General features: G+C 45.1%; 1 protein-coding gene and 1 long non-coding RNA gene across 8 annotated transcripts in view; one reads left to right on the top strand and one right to left on the bottom strand.

The window, feature by feature from the left end:
* Positions 1 to 547: 547 nt before the first annotated feature.
* LOC116968264 (mucin-2-like) overlaps positions 548 to 26,584 on the top strand; it is a 77,192-nt gene continuing 51,155 nt past the window's right edge. The window contains exons 1-11 of one of the 2 annotated variants that reach the window (XM_033014965.1): positions 548 to 695; positions 6,753 to 6,822; positions 9,209 to 9,271; positions 9,644 to 9,787; positions 9,998 to 10,078; positions 19,092 to 19,133; positions 19,176 to 19,217; positions 19,260 to 19,447; positions 21,617 to 21,675; positions 25,080 to 25,234; positions 26,257 to 26,292. In XM_033014965.1, coding sequence (XP_032870856.1) covers positions 6,783 to 6,822; positions 9,209 to 9,271; positions 9,644 to 9,787; positions 9,998 to 10,078; positions 19,092 to 19,133; positions 19,176 to 19,217; positions 19,260 to 19,447; positions 21,617 to 21,675; positions 25,080 to 25,234; positions 26,257 to 26,292 — 850 coding nt within the window. In that variant the 5' untranslated portion in view covers positions 548 to 695; positions 6,753 to 6,782. Of the gene's footprint in view, positions 696 to 6,752; positions 6,823 to 9,208; positions 9,272 to 9,363; positions 9,392 to 9,451; positions 9,788 to 9,997; positions 10,079 to 19,091; positions 19,134 to 19,175; positions 19,218 to 19,259; positions 19,448 to 21,616; positions 21,676 to 25,079; positions 25,235 to 26,256; positions 26,293 to 26,584 lie in introns of those variants that run through there. The other variant, XR_004410434.1, reaches the window with a different exon arrangement.
* Positions 9,584 to 26,584, bottom strand: part of LOC116968265 — a 33,071-nt gene continuing 16,070 nt past the window's right edge. For 5 of the 6 annotated variants that reach the window (XR_004410439.1, XR_004410440.1, XR_004410437.1 and 2 more), the window contains one exon: positions 9,632 to 9,685. This is a non-coding gene — a long non-coding RNA (uncharacterized LOC116968265). Of the gene's footprint in view, positions 9,686 to 9,853; positions 9,896 to 10,102; positions 10,121 to 26,584 lie in introns of those variants that run through there. The other variant, XR_004410435.1, reaches the window with a different exon arrangement.

Genomic DNA, 26,584 nt, shown 5'->3' on the forward strand with positions numbered 1-26,584 from the left:
AGTGCTGGAGAAACTCAGCGGGTGAGGCAGCATCTATGGAGCGAAGGAAATAGGCAACGTTTCGGGTCAAGACCCGTCTTTAGACTCAAATCTGAAACGTCGCCTATTTCCTTCGCTCCATAGATACTGCCTCACCCGCTGAGTTTCTCCAGCATTTTTGTCTACCGTAGATCCGTTGAAGATATTTGGGCAGGTGGGAGAGTTTTGGAGCGATATGGGGAAAACGTGGGCAGGTGGGACTATTGTAGATGGGACATTTAGGTTGGCATGGGGCACCTGGGCCGAAGGGCCTGTTTCCGTGCTGCCTGACTCAACGATGGAACCCAAACAAGATGACAGAGAAAATGGTATCTTTTAAGATTAGCGAGGACGAGAAAAATGCAGTCAACCCACCTGAAGGAGTGGTGGGACCAGTTCAACTGGAATTCCACCAGTCTTTGTCAGCCTCATTGCTTGAGGGCCTCAAGGAGAAAAGGCAGAGAGAAAAGCGTCATGATACCACGAAACACGACACCTCCCATTGTCACATAAGGAACCTGTTACTATATCACCAAAAATCATAACCGATGTGGATCAGAAGGAGCAGGTACCAGACGGGGAGATAACCTGCCCCAGCTAACAATCCCGAAGTACTTCTTCAATCAACGTTCGAATTTGAGAAAGGATTAAGTATCGAAAGTTTATTTCAACGAGAGGTAATTCTGTGGTTATTTTCTATATTATTCTATCAGGCTAAAAGTCTTTTTGATGGTTATCTGTTTATAAATTTTGATATGCATACATGTGGCGAAGATCAGAATTGAATACCTGTTTAATTATCTGCATGGTATTTTTTAATTTGGGTATGTGTGGTCAGTGGAAAATGATTGTCAGAATTTAAGGGGTCCTAAAAGCAAATCTGTGTTCATTTAATTTATTGATATGAATGATTTGTGAACCAGTTTACTGTGTTGTTGTATTTATATGTTCAATATAATGGATCCCTATTGTGAAACTATTGCAGCCTTGAAACGCAAGGTATCTAGGTATAGAATATAAGAAAGAACAACTCCCAAATGAACTAAAGCAGGTCATAGCAATAAATTATCTTTGATCTGAGATGAAAAGGAATTTTGTTGTGAAGAAAATTAAGTTGAATTTCTAATGCAGTAATAACTTTTAAAAATTCAGGTCTATAACACCTGTTACAAATGCAGCCGAACATTCCCATTGAAGGGAGATTCAGTGCAGGTGTGAATTTCAATTCACAAACTTGTGATTGTAGTCTCGATCATCAAAAGCCAGCGCCGTCCACGGCATTTATGAGGAAAACTGTAATAGGTTATTTGGGAGTTACAGAAAATGCTGGAGTAACTCAGTGGGTCAGACAGTATCCCTGGAGAACATGGATAGGTGACGACATCTCGGGTCGGGGACCCTTCTGCAGACTGGCGGGGTGGGGGGTGGGGGAGGAACAGGACACCAGGTACTGTAGTAACTCAGTGTGAGATTTCGCAGTGGAGCAGAAATCCAAGGAGCTGAACTTAGTGTCTTTCTCAGCAATTGTAGATTCTGGTTTACAAAAAAATAGGACACAAAGTACTGAATCAGTCTGAAGAAGGGTCCCGACGCGAAACATCACCAATCCATGTTCTCCAGGGATGCTGCCTGACCTGCTGAGTTACTCCAGTATTTTGCATCTTTCCTTGGTAAAACAGCAACTACAGTTGCTTGTTTCTCCACATATTACAGTATTTGCCACAGAAATATCAGTGGAGTAAGGGTGTCGACCCGAGATGTCGCCTATCCGTTCTCCGCAGATGCTGCCTGACCCGCTGAGTTACTCCAGCATTCTGTGCCATTTAAAGTTTCACACATTCCCCTTTTCTTATCTCCCTAGAAGCATCATCTACTCAAAGTGTTAACCCTATTTCAATAGACAATAGACAATAGGAGCAGGAGTAGGAGCAGGAGTAGGTCATTCGGCCGTTCGAGCCAGCACCGCCATTCAATGTGATCATGGCTGATCATCCCCAATCAGTACCCGTTCCTGCCTTCTCCCCATATCCCCTGACTCCGCTATCTTCAAGAGCCCTATCTAGCTCTCTCTTGAAAGTATCCAGAGAACCTGCCTCCACCGCCCTCTGAGACAGAGAATTCCACAGACTCACAACTCTCTGTGAGAAAAAGTGTTTCCTTGTCTCTGTTCTAAATGGCTTACCCCTTATTCTTAAACTGTGGCCCCCGGTTCTGGACTCCCCCAACATCAGGAACATGTTTCCTGCCTCTAGCGTGTCCAAACCCTTATATGTTTCAATAAGATACCCTCTCATCCTTCTAAACTCCAGAGTGTACAAGCCCAGCCGCTCCATTCTCTCAGCATATGACAGTCCCGCCATCCCGGGAACTAACCTTGTAAACCTACGCTGCACTCCCTCAATAGCAAGAATGTCTTTCCTCAAATTAGGGGACCAAACCTGCACTCAATACTCCTTCCCCTCAGATGCTGGCTGACCTTCTAAGTATCTCCAGAACTATTCTAACTAAATTTGCGGCGTCTGCAATATTTTTGATTTGAGATGGTACAAAAATCACATGACAAAATTGGAATCAAGCCTTCCTTGCTCCCCAGACACTGTTTAAAGTTAAGGAGCCTCTGTGCCAACAGACCCTATTTCCGATGGTGTTCTGTATTAAATCAGTATGATCCACATCTTGGCCAGTTCTTACGTTTTGGGGCTAGGGGAAAGTTGACATTTCCCCCCAAGAAAACCACACTGAATTATCTGTCCATTCCATCAAGCTGCAATAAAAATCTTTAAATGTTGGATTTGGGATGTTAGCTACAGGGAGAGGTCAGGCAAACCTGGATTATTTTCTCTCAAACACCAGACGTTCAGGGTGGACTAATAGAAGTATGTAAAATCACGAGAGGCAGAGATCGGCTCGCAGTCAGAAACTGTTTCCCAGGGTGGAAATAGCAGACACTAGAGGGCACCAGGTGGGAGGGACAAAGTTTAAAGTGAGATGTGCGGGGAACCTTTTTTTTTACACAGAGGGTGGTGGGTGCCTGGAACGTGCTGCCAAGGGTGGTGGTGGTGGATGCAGATACGATAGTGGCGTTTAAGAGATTTTTGGATCGGCACATGGAAATGCAGGGAATGGTGGATGTGGATTGTGTGTAGACAGATAAGAATTGGCGTTGGCATCATGTTCGGCACAGACATTCAGATTCAGATTCAACTTTCATTGTCATTGTCCGTGTACAGTACAGAGACAACGAAATGCATTTAGCATCTCCCTGGAAGAGCGACATAGCATATGATTTGAATAAATATTTACATTAGCATATATACAGACATAGTGTTTTTCCTGTGGGAGGAGTGTCCGGGGGGGGGGGGGGGGGGGGGGTGATTGGCAGTCACCGAGGTACGTTGTTGAGTAGAGTGACAGCCGCCGGGAAGAAGCTGTTCCTGGACCTGCTGGTCCGGCAACGGAGAGACCTGTAGCGCCTCCCGTAGGAGGGTAAATAGTCCATGGTTGGGGTGAGAGCAGTCCTTGGCGATGCTGAGCGCCCTCCGCAGACAACGCTTGCTTTGGACAGACTCAATGGAGGGGAGCGAGGAACCGGTGATGCGTTGGGCAATTTTCACCACCCTCTGCAATGCCTTCCGGTCGGAGACAGAGCAGTTGCCATACCATACTGTGATGCAGTTGGTAAGGATGCTCTCGATGGTGCAGCGGTAGAAGTTCACCAGGATCGTGGGCCGAAGGGCCTGTTCCTGTGCTGTACTCTTCTGTGTTCTATCTTCTAAACACAGAAATATTTGATAATTCCAGCATTTGTTTTTTTTTCAATCAAACCACAAGTTGGTTTTACATTAGTTTCTTCCCAGCTGTTATCAGGCAACTGAACCATCCTACCACAACCAGAGAGCAGTATCTACCTCTTTGGTGACCCTCGGACTATCCCTGATCGGACTTTGCTGGCTTTACCTTGCACTAAATGTTATTCCCTTACACTGTGTATCGATACACTGTAGACGGCTCGATTGTAATCATGTTTTGCCTTTCTGCTGACTGGTTAGCACGCAACAAAAAGCTTTTCACTGTACCTCGGTACACGTGACAATAAATCCCGTGGGTTTTCTCCGAGATCTTCAGTTTCCCCCCCACACTCCAGAAACATAGAAACATAGAAAATAGGTGCAGAAGGAGGCCATTCGGCCCTACAAGCCAGCACCGCCATTCATTGTGATCATGGCTGATCGTCCCCGATCAATAACCCGTGCCTGCCTTCGCCCCATATCCCTTGACTCCACCAGCCCCTAGAGCTCTATCTAACTCTCTCTTAAATACATCCAGTGATTTGGCCTCCACTGCCCTCTGTGGCAGGGAATTCCACAAAATCACAACTCTCTGGGTGAAAAAGTATTTTCTCACCTCAGTCTTAAATGGCCTCCCCTTTATTCTAAGACTGTGGCCCCTGGTACTGGACTCGCCCAACATTGGGAACATTTTTCCTGCATCTAGCTTGTCCAGTCCTTATATAATTTTATATGCTTCTATAAGACTCCCCCTCATCCTTCTAAACTCCAGTGAATACAAGCCTAGTCTTTCCAACCTTTCCTCATATGACAGTCCCGCCATCCCAGGAATCAATCTCGTGAACCTACGCTGCACTGCCTCAATCACAAGGATGTCCTTCCTCAAATTAGGAGACCAAAACTGTACACAATACTCCAGATGTGGCCTCACCAGAGCCCTATACAACTGCAGAAGAACCTCTTTACTCCTGTACTGAAATCCTCTTGTTAAGAAGGCCAGGTCTGTATGTTAAATGGCTTGGTATAATTGTAAATTGTCCCTAGTGTGCGTAGGATAGTGTTAGTGTGCGGGGATCGCTGGTCAGTGCAGACCCGGTGGGCCGAAGGGCCTGTTTCTACACTGTCTCTCCAAACAGTTTTCATGCCCTCCAATATTAAGCATTGAAGAGAAATCAATGCTCAAGGCAGCAAAGCAGGAGGCATTTCTTCAGTCAGAGGGCGGTGAATCTGTGGAATTCATCGCCACAGACGGCTGTGGAGGCCAAGTCAATGGATATTTTTATGGTGGAGATTGTTCTTGATTAGTAAAGGTTTTCAAGATTCAAGAGAGTTTATTGTCGTGTGTCCCAAATTCTTGCTTTGCTTCAGCACAACAGAACATAGTAGGCATGAATACAGAATATAATGGGAGAAGGCAGGGGAGAGGGAAAGATAGATCAGCCATGATTGGATGACGGAGTAGACTTGATGGGCCGAATGGACTAATTCTGCTCCTGGAACGTATGACCTTATGAACAAAGGGAGCAACCATCAAGTGGAACCCCATCAATAGGCCATGAAGATGGGAATTACCACAAGGTGTAGCACACCCTTCCCCTGCATAGCAGGAGGGAATACAGTTGAGAAAGACCACCACCTATTTCTTCCCATCCCCTCCCACCTCCCCACAATGTTCCTCCCTTTGCCCTCACAACCTGTAACTCCTCAAACCTGTCTCACACCTATGGTTCTTATCTCTGACCTTTGTTCCAACCACCTGCCCCTCAAAAAATATCCTGCTGCGCTAATGCAAATATTTAGTGGTCAGTGCTCTCAAATGTAATTGTCGCTAAGGTGTAATTGATATGTTGATGAGCATTCCTGTTGTTGCTGCATGCTTACGATTGAAGGTAGACACAAAAAGCTGGTGTAACTCAGCGGGACAGGCAGCATCTCTGGAGGGAAGGAATGGGTGACGTTTCAGGTCGAGAGCATTCTTCAGACTGAGAGTCAGATGAGAGGGAGTCAGAGAGATAGGAGAGGTTTAGAAAAAAAAATAGGTGCAGGAGCAGGCCATTCAGCCCTTCGAGCCTGCACTGCCGTTCAATGTGATCATGGCTGAGTATCCTATGATCAACTCAGTATCCTGTACCTGCCTTCTCTCCATACCCCCTGATCCCTTTAGCCACAAGGGCCACATCTAACTCCCTCTTAAATATAGCCAATGAACTGTGGCCTCAACTACCTTCTGTGGCAGAGAATTCCACAGATTCACCACTCTCTGTGTGAAAAAAGTTTTTCTCATCTCGGTCCTTATCCTTAAACTGTGACCCCTTGTTCTGGACTTCCCCAACATCGGGAACAATCTTCCTACATCTAACCTGTCCAACCCCTTAAGAATTTTGTACGTTTCTATAAGATCCCCCCTCAATCTTCTAAATTTTAGTTTATGGGCCAAACATGCACAAGGTGGAACTAGTGTAGATGAGCATCTTGGTTAGCATGAGCATGTTGGGCCGAAGGGCCTGTTTCCATGCTGTGTGAGTCCATCAATCAAAAGATAAATTATCAAATGCTAAGAAACTGGAGAGAGATTGAATTGCAAATGCTGGAATTCTCAGCAAAACACAAAATACTGGAGGAACTCAACAGATCAGGGAATGGACAGACAACGTTTGGGTCGGGACTTTTCTTCAGCCTGATCGTGCCAGTTGTAAACAGACACTAGACACAAAATGCTGGAAAGAATTCAGCGGGTGAGGCAGCATCTATGGAGAAAAGCAGTAGGCGACGTTTCGGGTTGAGTAACAGGCATGTATACGAGTGCTTCAAAATTGAAAATAAGATTGGTTAGCATGGGCATGTTGGGCCGAAGGGCCTATTTCCATGCTGTGTGACTGTATGACTCCATCAATCAAAAGATAAATGATCAAATGCTAATAAGATTGTTTCTTTGCTTTTTTTCAGAATCTCGCTGAGTTACAGCGTGACTACGCCATGGGGCACCCTCATTATCTCTTGTTACTGTTAATTATAGGTACGTGAAACATTCTACACATCTCAGTAAATGTGCACGAAAGTCTATTAGACTTACCCTGCGGGTTATAATGAAACTAATGTAAGCTGATTGGGATAGAAACTGGGGTCTCATATAAGGATGATATAAAGGGAGCAAGTGGAAGAGTTGCTACATCACAGCGCCTGAGACCCACATTCAATTCTGACCTCGGGTGCTATCTGTAGGGTGTTTGCATGTTTTCTCCCGTGGCTTTCCTCCAGGTCCTATGGTTTCCTCCCACACCCCAAAGACGCTCGGGTTTGTAGGTTAACTGGCGTCAGTTAAATTGCCCCCTTGTATGTTGGGAGTGGGTGGGAGAGTGCGATAACATGGAACTAGTGCGATGGTCGGCGTGAACTCGATGGGCTGAAGGGTCTGTTTCCATGCTGTATCTCTAAACTGAACGACACTAAACTAAACCAATTCCCTGCAAATAGCTGGTCCAAACCTACTATATTCTGCACTCTTTCCATGTGCTCTCCCTAATGGATGAGTTTGGCCTGATTGTATATTAATGCAGTATGATCTGATTTGATTGGTAGCAAACATCAACAAAGCTTTTCATTGCACCTCAGTTCACGTGACATTAATAAATCTCACCAAATCTAATGGGCTGGGACGCGGGAATTGGGTGGTATCTTCATGTGTTGGAGGGAACTGCAGGCGATGGTTTAAACCGAAGATAGACACAAAATGCTGGAGTAACTCAGCGGGACAGGCAGCATCATCTCTGGAGAGAAGGAATGGGTGACGTTTCGGGTCGAGACCCTTCTTCAGACTGAAAGGAAATCCATTGTGCTTCATTCCCAAATCCCCCCCCCCCCCCCACTGTCCCCTTACGGACCCCAATATGACCTCTCTTCCACCGACAATGGATGTGGAGAGCTTCCACAGCCCGACAAGTCGACCACCCGCCTACACTCATCTTACTTTATTTAATCTCTAACATTTCCATTCGCTACACCATGGCTTCAGCCATTCACTTCCACAATTTAAAGTGGCCAATTAATTGACCAACTTGCACGGATTTGGATGTGGGGGTGAGGGGAGAGGGGGGGGGGGGGGGGAGAACGTGCAAACTCCACAGAGACAGCGGCCGAGGTCAAGATTGGACCCAGTCTACATGTATACTAAGGCAGTGATTTTCCTCACTATTCCACCATGCCAACTTTGTCCGTTAAGGGCACACCCGGTTTGGTAATGTCCTTCTTAATGGATGGGCATTTACATCATAAGCTCCTTACAAAAACCTTCCTCTGTTCAATCCCTACCATCAACCCAGCCAGTTGCTGATATAATCCAAATTCCTCACAATATTATGGTGTCTGCGCAGTCATTTAAGAGTGCAGGAGTAGTCGCGCAAAGCCACAAATATCCCACCAGAACCCATCCAACATGAGGGACACAAACTCCTGCCTACATCTGCACAGTTTTAGAGAAAACAGGCCCTTCGGCCCACCGAGTCTGTACCAGCCAGCGATCACCGCACACCAACACTATACTACACACACTAAGGGACAATTTACATTTACACCAAGCCAATTAACCTACAAACCTGTACGTCTTTGGAGTGTGGGAGGAAACCGAAGATCTCGGCGAAAACCCACGCTGGTCACGGGGATAAGGTACAAACTCTTCACAAATACTTCCCGAATTTGGGATCGAACCTGGCTCTCCGGCGCTGTAAAGGCTGTAAGGCAGCAACTCTACCGTTGCGCCACCGTGCCGGAAACAAGTGTCTAATGTAACTGCACCAAAGGCAGATATGCCAAAGAAACAGAGTTGCAGTAATGCAAGCCTGGTACCCAAGCTTTAAGGGGCTGTCCCACTGTACGAGCTAATTCAAGAGCTCACCTGAGTTTAAACTAAAAATTAAACTCGTGGGGGTAAGCACGTAGAATGTACGTAGCGGATATGTCGGAGCTCGGGACGTCTCTTAGCGGCTTGTAACGCTAACGGCAGGTACTCGGGAAACGCGGTAAGACTCGTGAAGATTTCTCAACACGTTGAAAAATGTCCACGAGAGCCCCGAGTACCGACGAGCGGCCATTACCATAAATCTCCGAGTTCGCATCAGAGGAAACTCAGGAGAACTCTTGAATTAGCTCGTACGGTGGGACAGCCCCTTAATGTGTGGCATACTGCTGGAGTCCAGAGTCCCAGTAGCACCTGAATAATACTCAGATATCTGTCTCAAAAGGAGATGAAGGTACGGAAACTGAACCTCAGGACACAAATAGAGGAGAAGTTGTGGGTCTTGGGATGATGCAAGCATTAATGTCAGAGGGAAGATTAAAATTAACTTCCAACAAGACAAAAATTACAATACTAATGTTGTTTTCTTCAATCAACATTGCACCAGCAGGTTCCACCACACTACAGGCAGCAGCACAAAATAATACATCTGGAGCAACAACAACTGATACAACAGAATCACCAACTACACCTGGACCAACAACAACTGATACAACAGAATCACCAACTACACCTGCACCAACAACAACTAATACAACAGAATCACCAACTACACCTGGATCAACAACTACAGGTGTAACTGCATCAGCAACTACACCTGGACCAACAACGACACCTGGACCAACAACTACAGGTGTAATTGAATCACCAACTACACCTGGGCCAACAACTACAGTTGTAACTGAAGCACCAACTACACCTGGACCAACAACTGCCAGTACAACAGAATCACCAACTACACCTGAACCAACAACTACAGGTGTACCAGAATCACCAACTACACCTGAAACAACAACCACAGGTACAACTACATCATCAACTACACCTGAACCAACAACAACTGTTACAACTGAATCACCAACTACACCTGGACCAACAACTACAGGTGTAACTGAATCACCAACTACACCTGGACCAACAACTGCCAGTACAACAGAATCACCAACTACACCTGAACCAACAACTACAGGTGTAACTGAATCACCAACTACACCTGAACCAACAACTACAGGTGTAACTGAATCACCAACTACACCTGGACCAACAACTGCCAGTACAACAGAATCACCAACTACACCTGAACCAACAACTACAGTTGTAACTGAATCACCAACTACACCTGAAACAACAACCACAGGTACAACTACGTCACAAACTACACATGGACTAACATCTACAGGTGTAACTGAACCACCAACTACACCTGGACCAACTACAGGTGTAACTGAATCACCAACTACACCTGAACCAACAACTACAGGTGTAACTGAATCACCAACTACACCTGGACCAACAACCTCCAGTACGACTGAATCAACTACAACCGCACAAACTCCGGGGGTAGTTAATGTCCAGCTCTCTTTCAGTATTGGTGGTGAATTTGATCCAAGATTAAGTAATCGAAATTCTCAAGAATTCCAATCCTTGGCTACCGATGTTATTAGAGGGGTAAGTTCCCTTATTCTCTGTTGATCTATTTATTAATCTCTCGTTGATCCTATTTCTTTTTATGAAATGATACGTTAGAACTGGTGATGGGGGATTTCAATATGCAGGTAGACTGGGAAAATCAGGTTGGTTCAAGACCCCAAGAGAGAGAGTTTGTAGAATGCCTCCGAGATGGATTCTTAGAGCAGCTTGTAATGGAGCCGACCAGAGAAAAGGCAATTCTAGATTTAGTGTTGTCCATTGAACCAGATTTGATAATAGAACTAGAGGTAAAGGAAATGCTTGGAGGTAGTGATCATAATATGATTAGTTTTAATCTGCAATTTGAGAAGGAGAAGGTTAAATCGGAAGTGTCAGTGATGCAGTTGAACAAAGGGGTCTATGAAGGCATGAGAGGGGAGCTGGCCAAGGTAGACTGGAAAGGGATCCTAGCAGGAATGACAGTGGAACAGGAATGGCAGGAATTTCTGGGCATAATGCGGAAGACGCAGGATCGTTTCATTCCAAAAAGGAAGAAAGATTCTAAGGGGAGTAGGAGGCAACTGTGGCTGACAAGTGAAGTTAGAGATAGAATAAAACTAAAAGAAAATATGTATAACACAGCAAAGAGTAGCCGGAAGCCAGAGGATTGGGAAACTTTCATAGGGCAACAGAAGGAAACAAAACGGGCAATACGGGCTGAATAGATGAAGTACGAGGGGAAGCTGGCCAGGAATATAAAGAAGGACAGTAAAAGCTTCTTTAGATATGTTAAGGGGAAAAGAATAGAAAAGTCAAATGTGGGTCCCATGTAGGCAGACACGGGTGAAATTATTATGGGGAATAAGGAAATGGCGGAAGAGTTCACTAAGGAAGACACAAACAATCTCCCAGAAGTACTGGAGGACAGAGGATCTAAGGGAGTAGAGGAACTGAAATAAAATTTCATTAGGCGTGAAATAGTATTGGGTAGGCTAATGGGACTGAAGGATGATAAATCCCCTGGGCCTGATTGTATGCATCCCAGGGTCCTCAGGGAGGTGGCTCTAGAAATAGTGGATGCATTGGTGATCATTTTCCCATGTTCATTAGATTCAGGATCAGTTCCTGTGGATTGGAGGATAGCTAATGTTATCCCACTTTTCAAGAACGGAGCGAGAGAGAAAACAGGGAATTATAGACCAGTTAGCCTGACTTCGGTGGGGGGAAAGATCCTGAAGTCAATTATTAAAGAGGTAATAATGGGGTATTTGGATAGCAGTAAAAGGATTAGTCCAAGTCAGCATGGATTTATGAAAGGAAAATCATGCTTGACTAATCTTCTGGAATTTTTTGAGGATGTGACAAGTAAAATGGATGAAGGGGAGACAGTGGATATGGTGTATCTAGACTTTCAGAAAGCCTTTGATAAGGTCCTGCATGGGAGACTGGTGACTAAAATTAGAGCACATGGTATTGGGGGTAGGGTGTTGACATGGATAAAAAATTGGTTGTCAGACAGAAAGCAAAGAGTAGGAGTGAACGGGTCCTTTTCAGATTGGCAGGCAGTGGCGAGTGGAGTGCCGCAAGGCTTGGTGTTGGGGCCGCAACTATTTACCATACCTTCCCTGCCCTGTTCCATGAGTCTGATACTTGTATAGGACTGAGCAAATGCTACAGTGATGAATGACACAAAGTGCAGGAGTAACACAGCAGGGCAGGCAGTCTCTCCAAAAGATATGACGAGGTGATGTTTCAGATCGGGACCCTTCTTTGGACTGATTGTCCCCACCCAAAATATCACCGATTCACATTCTGTACAAAATGGTGAGAATGCTGTCCATAGCTTCCCTGCGGGGTAGGAACACATTGGGTAAGACTCGGTGGTCAGAAGGCATGATGATATATAACATTATAAGATATTAGAATATTCACGGTCGAAGCAATGGAAGTGGCAGGGAAGTCAAGTCACATGTCTCTTTAATTCTCCTCCCTGCTCCCAATCTGATTTGCTTGCCCTTTGACAAAAGTTCAGTTTATTGTCACGTGTACCGAGGTACAGTGAAAAGCTTTTGTTGTGTGCTAACCAGTCAGCAGAAAGGCAATACATGATGGTCGGTGATATGGCCACTCAAAATGTTAGTGTGGTTAACATTTCATAGTTTTGCTGTTTATTTATTAAACGATTTCAAATTAATCTTCATATATGTATTTATTTTACAGCTTGAAATGGTGTTTGGAGGAGCCCCAAATTTTCGTCGAGCAGTTGTCAATAGTTTCAGGTAAGGAATAAACAGTTTGTATCTCTTGACCGTGGGCAGTCAATTAACTTAATATATTTTAACCTCCTCCTAAAGGGGATGCGAATAGAAAAAAATCTGGTCCACTGCATGGAACCGACTAATGACTGGAGTCCTGCCGTTAGAGCACAGAGGTTGATAAGAGAAAATATGCCCCAGAACAGAGTACAACAGAGGAACAGGACTTTCAGTCTGAAGAAGGGTCTCGACCAGAAACGTCACCCATTCCTTCTCTCCAGAGATGCTGCCTGTCCCGCTGAGTTACTCCCGCTTTTTGTGTCTATCTTCGGTTTAAGTTCCTTCCTACACACTAGAACAGGCCATTTTGCCCACTATGTTGTCCATCCTGGTATTCTGCTCTGGTATTTTATTTAATTCACATGTTTAATCGATAATGTTTCATTATTAATGTTTAATGTTTTATGTGTCATTCCTAACTGTTGTCACTTGCGGGCGGAGCACCAAGGCAAATTCCTTGTATGTGAATACTTGGCCAATAAACCTATTCATTCATTCATCCCAGTAAACCCAATTATCCCCTCATGGTATCCAGGGCCAGATTTAGATGAAGAGAGGCCCTAAGCTGTTCCACTTGAGAGCCCCCCCCCCCCAATTCCCCAACCCCACGACTAGAGGAAGATGGTCCACCTGATTGACACCGATTTGCAGCCGAGCGTGGCCAATGAGATAAGGGTCTGGAAAGCTGTGCTTTATTTATTTATTTATTGATTGCCACAGCTAGTGTCGAGTTATTGGCTTAACACACTATTATTCTGAAATGGAGGGCAAGGAAAATTACTGAAGGGTTGTTTAGAGACTACAGTGTGTTGTGACAGCATATGTCAGAAAGGCCTATGACAGTGTCAAAAGTATTATACACCTTGCAGGGCTCTCACTTAATTTTTTTTCTCTGTTGTCAGCCGGGCAACCTTGGCAGCTTTTTAAGTTGCCAAATGACAGTTTAGGTGGTCATTTAAGACGGTTTGCATGACGCGTGCGATAATGTGCTTGGCCAAAGTGCGTAGTAACCAATCGGAATTATGCTCAATGAAGCATTCACATATTATTTCTGCTTCAAATAAAGCCACAAACTAAACATATTCACCAATCAAGACATGATATATGCCACAATGACATGCAGCAAAATTATAATACAGTATCTCAACTCTTTTTACACGTTGCAATGAATGCAGTTTCTATTATTTCTTTCCACTTCGAAACAAAAATGTGGTTGGAATATTCAGCGTGTGATCAGCCTCGGTGAGACCAAGCGCAGGCTTGGCGATCACTTCACACAACACCTCCATTCAGTTTGCAATAACCAACCTGATCTCCCGGTGACTCAACACTTCAACTCCCCTTCCCATTCCGAATCCGACCTTTCTATCCTGGGCCTCCTCCTTGGCCAGAGTGAGGCCCACCGCATATTGGAGGAGCAGCACCTCATATTTGCTTGGGTAGTTTACACCCCAGCACTATGCACATTGGCTTCTCTAATTTCAGGTAGCCCCTTGCTTTCTCCCTCCTACCCCTCCCATTCCCAGCTCTCGCACAGCCCATGGTCTCCGCCTCTTCCTTTCTTTTTCATGTCACCCCCCCTTGCCACACTTGTCGTTTTAATTAAGTTCAAGACTATGGGGCTGTACATTGGCCATAAAGTTGCTGCCAAAAGTGCCAGAGACCCGGAATTGATCCTGAATATGGGTGCTGTCTGTATGGAGTTTGCTCCTTTTCCCTTTGATCACATGGGTTTTCTCCGGGTGCTCTTGTTTCCTTCCACATTCCAAAGGTATGCAGGAACCTATTTCAGACCCAACCCAAAACGTAATATTTTCCTTTTGTTCAGAGATTCTGTCTGACCTGTTGAGTTACTCCAGCTTTTTGTGTCTATCTTCAGTTTAAACCAACATCTGCAGTTCCTTCCTACACACACGATACTATACGATAGAACTTTATTAATCCCAGGAGGAAAATTGTGTGTGTGTGTGTGGGTATATATATTATACACACACACACACATATATATTTATATAGTTATATATTCATATATAAATATACACCGTTTTGTTTTCTCGTTTATAGCATTGTTTACAGAGTACTATGTTTACATATTCTGTTGTGCTGCTGCAAGTAAGGATTTCATTGTTCTAACTGGGACATGAGAGAATAAAACACTCTTGACTCACTCCGCTAATGTGTGGGATAGAACTAGTGTACGGGTGATCAGTGGTCGGCATGGACTCGGTGGGCTGAAGAGCCTGTTTCCACGCTGAATCTTTAAATTAAACTAAAGACACTAAAACCAGAGGGAGTCTAAAGAAGGGTCTCTACCCGAAACGTCACCCAATTTCTTCTATCCAGAGTTGCTGGCTGCTCCATGGAGTTCCCCCGCACAATTAAAGCATGGAATATTCTTCACCCTACCATAGGTACCAACCAGATGCAACTACATTTAAGGTACCTCTTTTTCCCCCCAAGAACCCTTTTTTGATTAAGTCCGTCAAGAGTCAAGAGAGTTTTATTGTCATGTGTCCCAGATAGGGCAATGAAATTCTTGCTTGCTGCAGCATAACAGAATATGTGAACATAATACAGAACAGGAGATAAAAGTTCAGTGTGTTTATATACTATAGGCCATATATATACACAATAAATAAACAGATAAAATGCAATAGGCTGTTATTGTTCAGCCCTCTACCACCTCCAGTTTAAATTCCATTTAGAATATTTATGGAGCACCAGGAAACCAGAAGCAAGAGTTACTCCAGGGAGTTACTAGATCCAGGGTCAGGGAGTGATTCTGCGTTGATTTGCAGCGCTGGCGGCGAGGCAGCGAGCGGACAGCAATGGCGGGCAAATCTCCCACTATTCAAAGCGAGGGAGAAAGTGCCCAGCACCGACCAGTTGCCGGGTTAGTGCGCATGCGCAGGACGGCCGATGATGTGAGGGCCGTGGTTGTGCGCATGTGCAGGGGGGGGGGAGGTGCAGGCCGCAGCAACGCGCATGTGCAAGGCGGCCGATGATGTGCGGGCCGTGGTTGTGCGCATGTGCGGGGGGGGGGGAGGTGCAGGCCGCAGCAACGCGCATGTGCAAGGCGGCCTGCCGTGCCGTGCAGTGCCGGCGGATGAGGAGCGAGCGGAGAGCGGAGACCCGGCGGCCCGGACACGGATAGCGGGGGGAGATGGAGACAGAGAGATATATAGAGAGAGGGGGGCTCGCCCAGAGTTGAACGGCAGGTGTCCTGCCTTGACCGGAGGCCCCCCCTAGATTTCGAGGCCCTAGGCTTCGGCCTATGAAGCCTAGTGGTAAATCCAGCTCTGCGAGGCCCCCCTAGACCTCGAGGCCCTAAACTGAACGTAAATCCGGCCCAGGCCCTGCGGTGCTGGCTCGAATGGCCGAATGGCCTCCTCCTGCACCTATTTCCTATGTTTCTAAGTTTCTATGTTTCTATGTGTCCTTTGAACTTTTGGCTTAAGATGGTTCTGGAACTGGATTTAGAAACAATGAACTGCAGATGCTGGTTAATACATAATAGCGTACAAGGTGCTGGAGTAACTCAACAGCATCTCTGGAGAACATGGATGGGTGATGTTTTGGGATGAGACCCTTCTACAGACTCTAAAGAAGGGTCTCGACCCAAAACATCACCCATATTTTTTCTCCACTTTTACTCCCAGCATTTTGTGTCTATCTTAGGGAAGGTTTAGAGGGATTTAGGCCCAACGCAGGCAAATGTGACTAGCCTAATTGGCCATCTTGGTCAGCATGGGCGGGTTGGGCCGAAGGGCCTGTTTCTGTGCTGTATGTCTATGGCCATCTATTACTAGTTCAATACTTGTTCCAAACTCCTGTCTAACCATCTGGAGTGACAGAGGAACTGAAGGAAATCCACATTTGGCAGGAATTGGTGTTGGGTAGACTGATGGGACTGAAGGCTGATAAATACCCAGGGCCTGAAGGTTTGTATCCCAGTGTACTTAAGGAAGTGGCTCTAGAAATTGTGGATGCATTGGTGATAATTTTCCAATGTTCTATAGATTCAGGATCAGTTCCTGTGGATTGGAGGGTAGCTAGTGTTATCCCACTTTTTAAGAAAGGCGGGAGAGAGAAAACAGGGAATTATAGACCAGTTAGCCTGACATTGGTGGTGGGGAAGATGCTGGAGTCAATTATAAAAGATGAGATAGCCGAACATTTGGATAGCAGTAACAGGATCGGTCCGAATCAGGATGGATTTACGAAGGGGAAATCATGCTTGACTAATCTTCTGGAATTTTTTGAAGATGTAACTAGGAAAATGGACAAGGGAGAGCCAGTGGATGTAGTGTACCTGGACTTTCAGAAAGCATTTGATAAGGTCCCACATAGGAGATTAGTGGGCAAAATTAGGGCACATGGTATTGGGGGTAGAGTGCTGACATGGATAGAAAATTGGTTGGCAGACAGGAAGCAAAGAGTAGGAGTGAACGGGTCCTTTTCAGAATGGCAGGCAGTGGCGAGTGGAGTGCCGCAAGGCTCGGTGTTGGGGCCGCAACTATTTACCATATATATTAATGATTTGGAAGAGTGAATTAGTAGCAACACTAGCAAGTTTGCGGAAGACACAAAGCTGGGTGGCAGTGTGAACTGTGAAGAGGATGCTATGAGAATGCAGGGTGACTTGGACAAGTTGGGGGAGTGGGCAGATGCCTGGCAGATGAAGTTTAATGCGGATAAATTTGAGGTTATCCACTCTGGTAGCAAAAACAGGACGGCAGATTACTATCTAAATGGCGTCAAGTTGGGAAAAGGGGAAGTACAACGGGATCTGGGGGTCCTTGTACCTCAGTCTATGTCATAGCTCTCAGAATGTGATATGAACTAAACTGGATATTATCAGGTGAATTTATCTCTTCTAGGAATGGATCCATTATCACAAATTGCACCCTAGAGTACGAAAACACCGCCACACCGCCCACTGAGTCCGCAGTGGTGAGCCTATTGGCGGATAATTTAGACAACGGCACAGATTTTGGAAACGCCACACTTATTCGATCGTCCATCAGTTCTGGTGGTAAGTGTTATAAATCATGCTGCAACTTTCACAACGCAAGAGCTACCTGATTGATTGTTGCAAAGACTGATGTACGTGGATAGGACAGGTGCGGAGGGATATGGACCAAACACAGGCAGGTGGGACTAGAGTAAATGAGGCATGTTGGCTGGTGTGGGCAAGTTGTGCCGAAGGGCCTGTTTCAACACTGTATCACTCTCTGACTAACTAGCAGGTTGAAGTTGGCTGATCAATGTTATTCATAATGGTGAAAGGGTCCGAAATAAAGATTCCATCGAGGAAATTTCTCCCACATTCCCCCTTAATGCTAATAATGTTCTCACCCTGTGAATGAATTAAAAATATCTTGCATTGTAATACGTTTAAGAAAGAACTGCAGATGCTGGTAAAATCAAAGGTAGACACAAAATGCTGGAGAAACTCAGCGGGTGAGGCAGCATCTGTGGAGAGAAGGAATTGGCAACGTTTCGGATCGAGACCCTTCTATTTTTGATGTTCTGTTATAGTAAGTCACAGGGTGATGGAGAGATTTAGTGCAGCCCACAGGCCCTTCGGCCCACAGAGTCCATGCTGACCAGCGATCACCCGCTCACACTAGCTCTATGGAGAGAGAGGGAAAGCAAGGGGTACTTGAAGTTGGAGAAGTCAATGTTCATACCGCCGGGGTGTAAGCTGCCCAAGCGAAATATGAGATGCTCTTCCTCCAATTTGCGCTGGGATGGAGGAGGCCCAGGACAGAAAGGCCAGTGTGGCAATGGGTGGGGGAGTTAAAGTGCTTCGTCGAAATGGCGTCCAAAAGATAAGTATCAGAATAATGAGGAAAATTAACATGACAAAATGGAGGGAATGCTGTCCATAGATTCCCTGGGGGATAGGAACACAGTGGGTCAGGCTCAGTAGTCGGAAGGCATAATTACACATATATATATGTGTATACGATATTAGAATATACTTAAAAATATAATGATATTAAGCTGCTTTACTAGATATTTATTTATCTATTTTATCTTCTCCAGGTACCACTTTGAACGATTTGGAGTCTACAACCACAGGTGTAACTGAATCACCAACTACACCTGGACCAACAACCACAGGTGTAACTGAATCACCAACTACACCTGGACCAACAACTACAGGTGTAACTGAATCACCAACTACACCTGAATTAACAACCACAGGTACAACAGAATCACCAACTACACCTGAACTGCCAACTTCCAGTACGACTGAATCACCAACTACACCTGGACCAACAACTACAGGTGTAACTGAATCACCAACTACACCTGGACCAACAACTACAGGTGTAACTGAATCACCAACTACACCTGAATTAACAACCACAGGTACAACAGAATCACCAACTACACCTGAACTGCCAACTTCCAGTACGACTGAATCACCAACTACACCTGGACCAACAACTACAGGTGTAACTGAATCACCAACTACACCTGGACCAACAACCACAGGTGTAACTGAATCACCAACTACACCTGAAACAACAACCACAGGTACAACTACGTCACAAACTACACCTGGACCAACAACTACAGGTGTAACTGAATCACCAACTACACCTGAATTAACAACCACAGGTACAACAGAATCACCAACTACACCTGGACCAACAACTACAGGTGTAACTGAATCACCAACTACACCTGAAACAACAACCACAGGTGTAACTGAATCACCAACTACACCTGGACCAACAACCTCCAGTACGACTGAATCAACTACAACCGCACAAACTCCGGGGGTAGTTAATGTCCCGCTCTCTTTCAGTATTGATGGTGAATTTAATCCAAGTTTAAGTAATCGAAATTCTCCCGCATTCCAATCCTTGGCTGCGGATATTATTAGAGGGGTAAGTTCCCTTATTCTCTGTTGATCTATTTATTAATCTCTCGTTGATCCTATTTCTTTTTATGAAATGATACGTTAGAACTGGTGATGGGGGATTTCAATAGACTGGGAAAATCAGGTTGGTTCAGGACCCCAAGAAAGAGAGTTTGTAGAATGCCTCCGAGATGGATTCTTAGAGCAGCTTGTAATGGAGTCGATCAGAGAAAAGGCAATTCTGGATTTAGTGTTGTCCAATGAACCAGATTTGATAATAGAACTAGAGGTAAAGGAACCGCTTGGAGGTAGTGATCATAATATGATTAGTTTTAATCTGCAATTTGAGAAGGAGAAGGTTAAATCGGAAGTGTCAATGATGCAGTTGAACAAAGGGGACTATGAAGGCATGAGAGAGGAGCTGGCCAAGGTAGACTGGAAAGGGATCCTAGCAGGAATGACAGTGGAACAGGAATGGCAGGAATTTCTGGGCATAATCCGGAAGACGCAGGGTTGTTTCATTCCAAAAAGGAAGAAAGATTCTAAGGGGAGTAGGAGGCAACCGTGGCTGACAAGTGAAGTTAGAGATAGAATAAAACTAAAAGAAAATATGTCTAACACAGCAAAGAGTAGCCGGAAGCCAGGGGATTGGGAAACTTTCATAGGGCAACAGAAGGAAACAAAACGGGCAATACGGGCTGAATAGATGAAGTACGAGGGGAAGCTGGCCAGGAATATAAAGAAGGACAGTAAAAGCTTCTTTAGATATGTTAAGGGGAAAAGAATAGAAAAGTCAAATGTGGGTCCCATGTAGGCAGACACGGGTGAAATTATTATGGGGAACAAGGAAATGGCGGAAGAGTTCACTAAGGAAGACACAAACAATCTCCCAGAAGTACTGGAGGACAGAGGATCTAAGGGAGTAGAGGAACTGAAATGAAATTTCATTAGGCGTGAAATAGTATTGGGTAGGCTAATGGGACTGAAGGATGATAAATCCCCTGGGCCTGATGGTCTGCATCCCAGGGTCCTCAGGGAGGTGGCTCTAGAAATAGTGGATGCATTGGTGATCATTTTCCCATGTTCATTAGATTCAGGATCAGTTCCTTTGGATTGGAGGATAGCTAATGTTATCCCACTTTTCAAGAACGGAGCGAGAGAGAAAACGGGGAATTACAGACCAGTTAGCCTGACTTCGGTGGGGGGAAAGATGCTGGTCAATTATTAAAGAGGTAATAATGGGGTATTTGGATAGCAGTAAAAGGATTAGTCCAAGTCAACATGGATTTATGAAAGGAAAATCATGCTTGGCTAATCTTCTGGAATCTTTTGAGGATGTGACAAGTAAAATGGATGAAGGGGAGACAGTGGATATGGTGTATCTAGACTTTCAGAAAGCCTTTGATAATGTCCTGCACGGGAGACTGGTGACTAAAATTAGAGCACATGGTATTGGGGGTAGGGTGTTGACATGGATAAAATATTGGTTGTCAGACAGAAAGCAAAGAGTAGGAGTGAACGGGTCCTTTTCAGATTGGCAGGCAGTGGCGAGTGGAGTGCCGCAAGGCTTGGTGTTGGTGCCGCAACTATTTACCATACCTTCCCTGCCCTGTTCCATGAGTCTGATACTTGTATAGGACTGAGCAAATGCTACAGTGATGAATGACACAAAGTGCAGGAGTAACACAGCAGGGCAGGCAGTCTCTCCAAAAGATATGACGAGGTGATGTTTCAGATCGGGACCCTTCTTTGGACTGATTGTCCCCACCCAAAATATCACCGATTCACATTCTGTACAAAATGGTAAGAATGCTGTCCATAGCTTCCCTGCGGGGTAGGAACACATTGTGGAAGGCACATTGGGGAAGGCATCATAATATATAAAATTATAAGATATTAGAATATTCACGGTTGAAGCAATGGAAGTGGCAGGGAAGTCAAGTCACATGTCTCTTTAATTCTCCTCCCTGCTCCCAATCTGATTTGCTTGCCCTTTGACAAAAGTTCAGTTTATTGTCACGTGTACCGAGGTACAGTGAAAAGCTTTTGTTGTGTGCTAACCAGTCAGCAGAAAGGCAATACATGATGGTCGGTGATATGGCCACTCAAAATGTTAGTGTGGTTAACATTTCATAGTTTTGCTGTTTATTTATTAAACAATTTCAAATTAATCTTCATATATGTATTTATTTTAAAGCTTGAAATGGTGTTTGGAGGAACCCCAAATTTTCGTCGAGCAGTTGTCAATAGTTTCAGGTAAGGAATAAACAGTTTGTATCTCTTGACCGTGGGCAGTCAATTAACTTAATATATTTTAACCTCCTCCTAAAGGGGGTGCGAATAGAAAAAAATCTGGTCCACTGCATGGAACCGACTAATGACTGGAGACAATGACTAGTGACTGTACATTGGCCATAAAGTTGCTGCCAAAAGTGCCAGAGATCCGGAATTGATCCTGAATATGGGTGCTGTCTGTATGGAGTTTGCTCCTTTTCCCTTTGATCACATGGGTTTTCTCCGGGTGCTCTTGTTTCCTTCCACATTCCAAAGGTATGCAGGAACCTATTTCAGACCCAACCCAAAACGTTATATTTTCCTTTTGTCCAGAGATTCTGTCTGACCTGTTGAGTTACTCCAGCTTTTTGTGCCTATCTTCAGTTTAAACCAGCATCTGCAGTTCCTTCCTACACACACGATACTATACGATAGAACTTTATTAATCCCAGGAGGAAAATTGTGTGTGTGGGAATATATATTATACACACACACACACACACACATATATATTTATATAGTTATATATTCATATATAAATATACACCGTTTTGTTTTCTCGTTTATAACATTGTTTACAGAGTACTATGTTTACATATTCTGTTGTGCTGCTGCAAGTAAGGATTTCATTGTTCTAACTGGGACATGAGAGAATAAAACACTCTTGACTCTTGACTTACTCCGCTAATGTGTGGGAAAGAACTAGTGTACGGGTGATCAGTGGTCGGCGTGGACTCGGTGGGCTGAAGAGCCTGTTTCCATGCTGAATCTTTAAATTAAACTAAAGACACTAAAACCAGAGGGAGTCTAAAGAAGGGTCTCTACCCGAAACGTCACCCAATTTCTTCTATCCAGAGTTGCTGGCTGCTCCATGGAGTTCCCCCGCACAATTAAAGCATGGAATATTCTTCACCCTACCATAGGTACCAACCAGACGCAACTAAATTTAAGGTACCTCTTTTTCCCCCCAAGAACCCTTTTTTGATTAAGTCCAAGTCAAGAATCAAGAGAGTTTTATTGTCATGTGTCCCAGATAGGACATTGAAATTCTTGCTTGCTGCAGCATAACAGAATATGTGAACATAATACAGAACAGGAGATAAAAGTTCAGTGTGTTTACATACCATAGGCCATATATATACACAATAAATAAACAGATAAAATGCAATAGGCTGTTATTGTTCAGCCCTCTACCACCTCCAGTTTAAATTCCATTTAGAATATTTATGGAGCACCAGGAAACCAGAAGCAAGAGTTACTCCAGGGAGTTACTAGATCCAGGGTTAGGGAGTGATTCTGCGTTGATTTGCAGCGCTGGCGGCGAGGCAGCGAGCGGACAGCAATGGCGGGCAAATCTCCCACTATTCAAAGCGAGGGAGAAAGTGCCCAGCGCCGACCAGTTGCCGGGTTAGTGCGCATGCGCAGGGCGGCCGATGATGTGAGGGCCGTGGTTGTGCGCATGTGCACGGGGGGGGAGGTGCAGGCTGCAGCAACGCGCATGTGCAAGGCGGCCGATGATGTGCGGGCCGTGGTTGTGCGCATGTGCAGGGGGGGGAGGTGCAGGCCGCAGCAACGCGCATGTGCAAGGCGGCCTGCCGTGCAGTGCCGGCGGATGAGGAGCGAGCGGAGAGCGGAGACCCGGCGGCCCGGACACGGATAGCGGGGGGAGATGGAGACATAGAGATATATAGAGAGAGGGGGGCTCGCCCAGAGTTGAACGGCAGGTGTCCTGCCTTGACCGGAGGCCCCCCCTAGATTTCGAGGCCCTAGGCTTCGGCCTATGAAGCCTAGTGGTAAATCCAGCTCTGCGAGGCCCCCCTAGACCTCGAGGCCCTAAAATGAACGTAAATCCGGCCCAGGCCCTGCGGTGCTGGCTCGAATGGCCGAATGGCCTCCTCCTGCACCTATTTTCTATGTTTCTAAGTTTCTATGTTTCTATGTGTTCTTTGAACTTTTGGCTTAAGATGGTTCTGGAACTGGATTTAGAAACAAGGAACTGCAGATGCTGGTTAATACATAATAGCGTACAAAGTGCTGGAGTAACTCAACAGCATCTCTGGAGAACATGGATGGGTGATGTTTTGGGATGAGACCCTTCTACAGACTCTAAAGAAGGGTCTCGACCCAAAACATCACCCATCTTTTTCCTCCACTTTTACTCCCAGCATTTTGTGTCTATCTTAGGGAAGGTTTAGAGGGATATGGGCCCAACACAGGCAAATGTGACTAGCCTAATTGGCCATCTTGGTCAGCATGGGCGGGTTGGGCCGAAGGGCCTGTTTCTGTGCTGTATGTCTATGGCCATCTATTACTAGTTCAATACTTGTTCCAAACTCCTGTCTAACCATCTGGGGTGACAGAGGAACTGAAGGAAATCCACACTAGGCAGGAAATGGTGTTGGATAGACTGATGGGACTGAAGGCTGATAAATCCCCAGGGCCTGATGGCCTGCATCCCAGGGTACTTAAGGAAGTGGCTCTAGAAATTGTGGATGCATTGGTGATAATTTTTCAATGTTCTATAGATTCAGGATCAGTTCCTGTGGATTGGAGGGTAGCTAGTGTTATCCCACTTTTTAAGAAAGGCGGGAGAGAGAAAACAGGGAATTATAGACCAGTTAGCCTGACATTGGTGGTGGGGAAGATGCTGGAGTCACTTATAAAAGATGAGATAGCCGAACATTTGGATTGCAGTAACAGGATCGGTCCGAATCAGCATGGATTTACGAAGGGGAAATCATGCTTGACTAATCTTCTGGAATTTTTTGAAGATGTAACTAGGAAAACGGACAAGGGAGAGCCAGTGGATGTAGGGTACCTGGACTTTCAGAAAGCATTTGATAAGGTCCCACATAGGAGATTAGTGGGCAAAATTAGGGCACATGGTATTGGGGGTAGAGTGCTGACATGGATAGAAAATTGGTTGGCAGACAGGAAGCAAAGAGTAGGAGTGAACAGGTCCTTTTCAGAATGGCAGGCAGTGGCGAGTGGAGTGCCGCAAGGCTCGGTGTTGGGGCCGCAACTATTTACCATATATATTAATGATTTGGAAGAGTGAATTAGTAGCAACACTAGCAAGTTTGCGGAAGACACAAAGCTGGGTGGCAGTGTGAACTGTGAAGAGGATGCTATGAGAATGCAGGGTGACTTGGACAAGTTGGGGGAGTGGGCAGATGCCTGGCAGATGAAGTTTAATGCGGATAAATTTGAGGTTATCCACTCTGGTAGCAAAAACAGGAAGGCAGATTACTATCTAAATGGCGTCAAGTTGGGAAAAGGGGAAGTACAACGGGATCTGGGGGTCCTTGTACCTCAGTCTATGTCATAGCTCTCAGAATGTGATATGAACTAAACTGGATATTATCAGGTGAATTTATCTCTTCTAGGAATGGATCCATTATCACAAATTGCACCCTAGAGTACGAAAACACCACCACACCGCCCACTGAGTCCGCGGTGGTGAGCCTATTGGCGAATAATTTAGACAACGGCACAGATTTTGGAAACGCCACACTTATTCGATCGTCCATCAGTTCTGGTGGTAAGTGTTATAAATCATGCTGCAACTTTCACAACGCAAGAGCTACCTGATTGATTGTTGCAAAGACTGATGTACGTGGATAGGACAGCTGCGGAGGGATATGGACCAAACACAGGCAGGTGGGACTAGAGTAAATGGGGCATGTTGGCTGGTGTGGGCAAGTTGTGCCGAAGGGCCTGTTTCAACACTGTATCACTCTCTGACTAACTAGCAGGTTGAAGTTGGCTGATCAATGTTATTCATAATGGTGAAAGGGTCCGAAATAAAGATTCCATCGAGGAAATTTCTCCCACATTCCCCCTTAATGCTAATAATGTTCTCACCCTGTGAATGAATTAAAAATATCTTGCATTGTAATACGTTTAAGAAAGAACTGCAGATGCTGGTAAAATCAAAGGTAGACACAAAATGCTGGAGAAACTCAGCGGGTGAGGCAGCATCTGTGGAGAGAAGGAATTGGCAACGTTTCGGGTCGAGACCCTTCTATTTTTGATGTTCTGTTATAGTAAGTCACAGGGTGATGGAGAGATTTAGTGCAGCCCACAGGCCCTTCGGCCCACAGAGTCCATGCTGACCAGCGATCACCCGCTCACACTAGCTCTATGGAGAGAGAGGGAAAGCAAGGGGTACTTGAAGTTAGAGAAGTCAATGTTCATACCGCCGGGGTGTAAGCTGCCCAAGCGAAATATGAGATGCTCTTCCTCCAATTTGCGCTGGGATGGAGGAGGCCCAGGACAGAAAGGCCAGTGTGGCAATGGGTGGGGGAGTTAAAGTGCTTCGTCGAAATGGCGTCCAAAAGATAAGTATCAGAATAATGAGGAAAATTAACATGACAAAATGGAGGGAATGCTGTCCATAGATTCCCTGGGGGATACGAACACAGTGGGTCAGGCTCAGTAGTCGGAAGGCATAATTATATATATATATGTGTATACGATATTAGAATATACATAAAAATATAATGATATAATGATATTAAGCTGCTTTACTAGATATTTATTTATCTATTTTATCTTCTCCAGGTACCACTTTCAACGATTTGGAGTCTACAACTACAGGTGTAACTGAATCACCAACTACACCTGGACCAACAACCACAGGTGTAACTGAATCACCAACTACACCTGGACCAACAACTACAGGTGTAACTGAATCACCAACTACACCTGAATTAACAACCACAGGTACAACAGAATCACCAACTACACCTGAACTGCCAACTTCCAGTATGACTGAATCACCAACTACACCTGGACCAACAACTACAGGTGTAACTGAATCACCAACTACACCTGAAACAACAACTACAGGTGTAACTGAATCACCAACTATACCTGAAACAACAACCAC

This window comes from Amblyraja radiata, chromosome X (assembly GCF_010909765.2).
Source record: "Amblyraja radiata isolate CabotCenter1 chromosome X, sAmbRad1.1.pri, whole genome shotgun sequence".
NCBI classification, from domain to species: Eukaryota; Metazoa; Chordata; class Chondrichthyes; order Rajiformes; family Rajidae; genus Amblyraja; species Amblyraja radiata.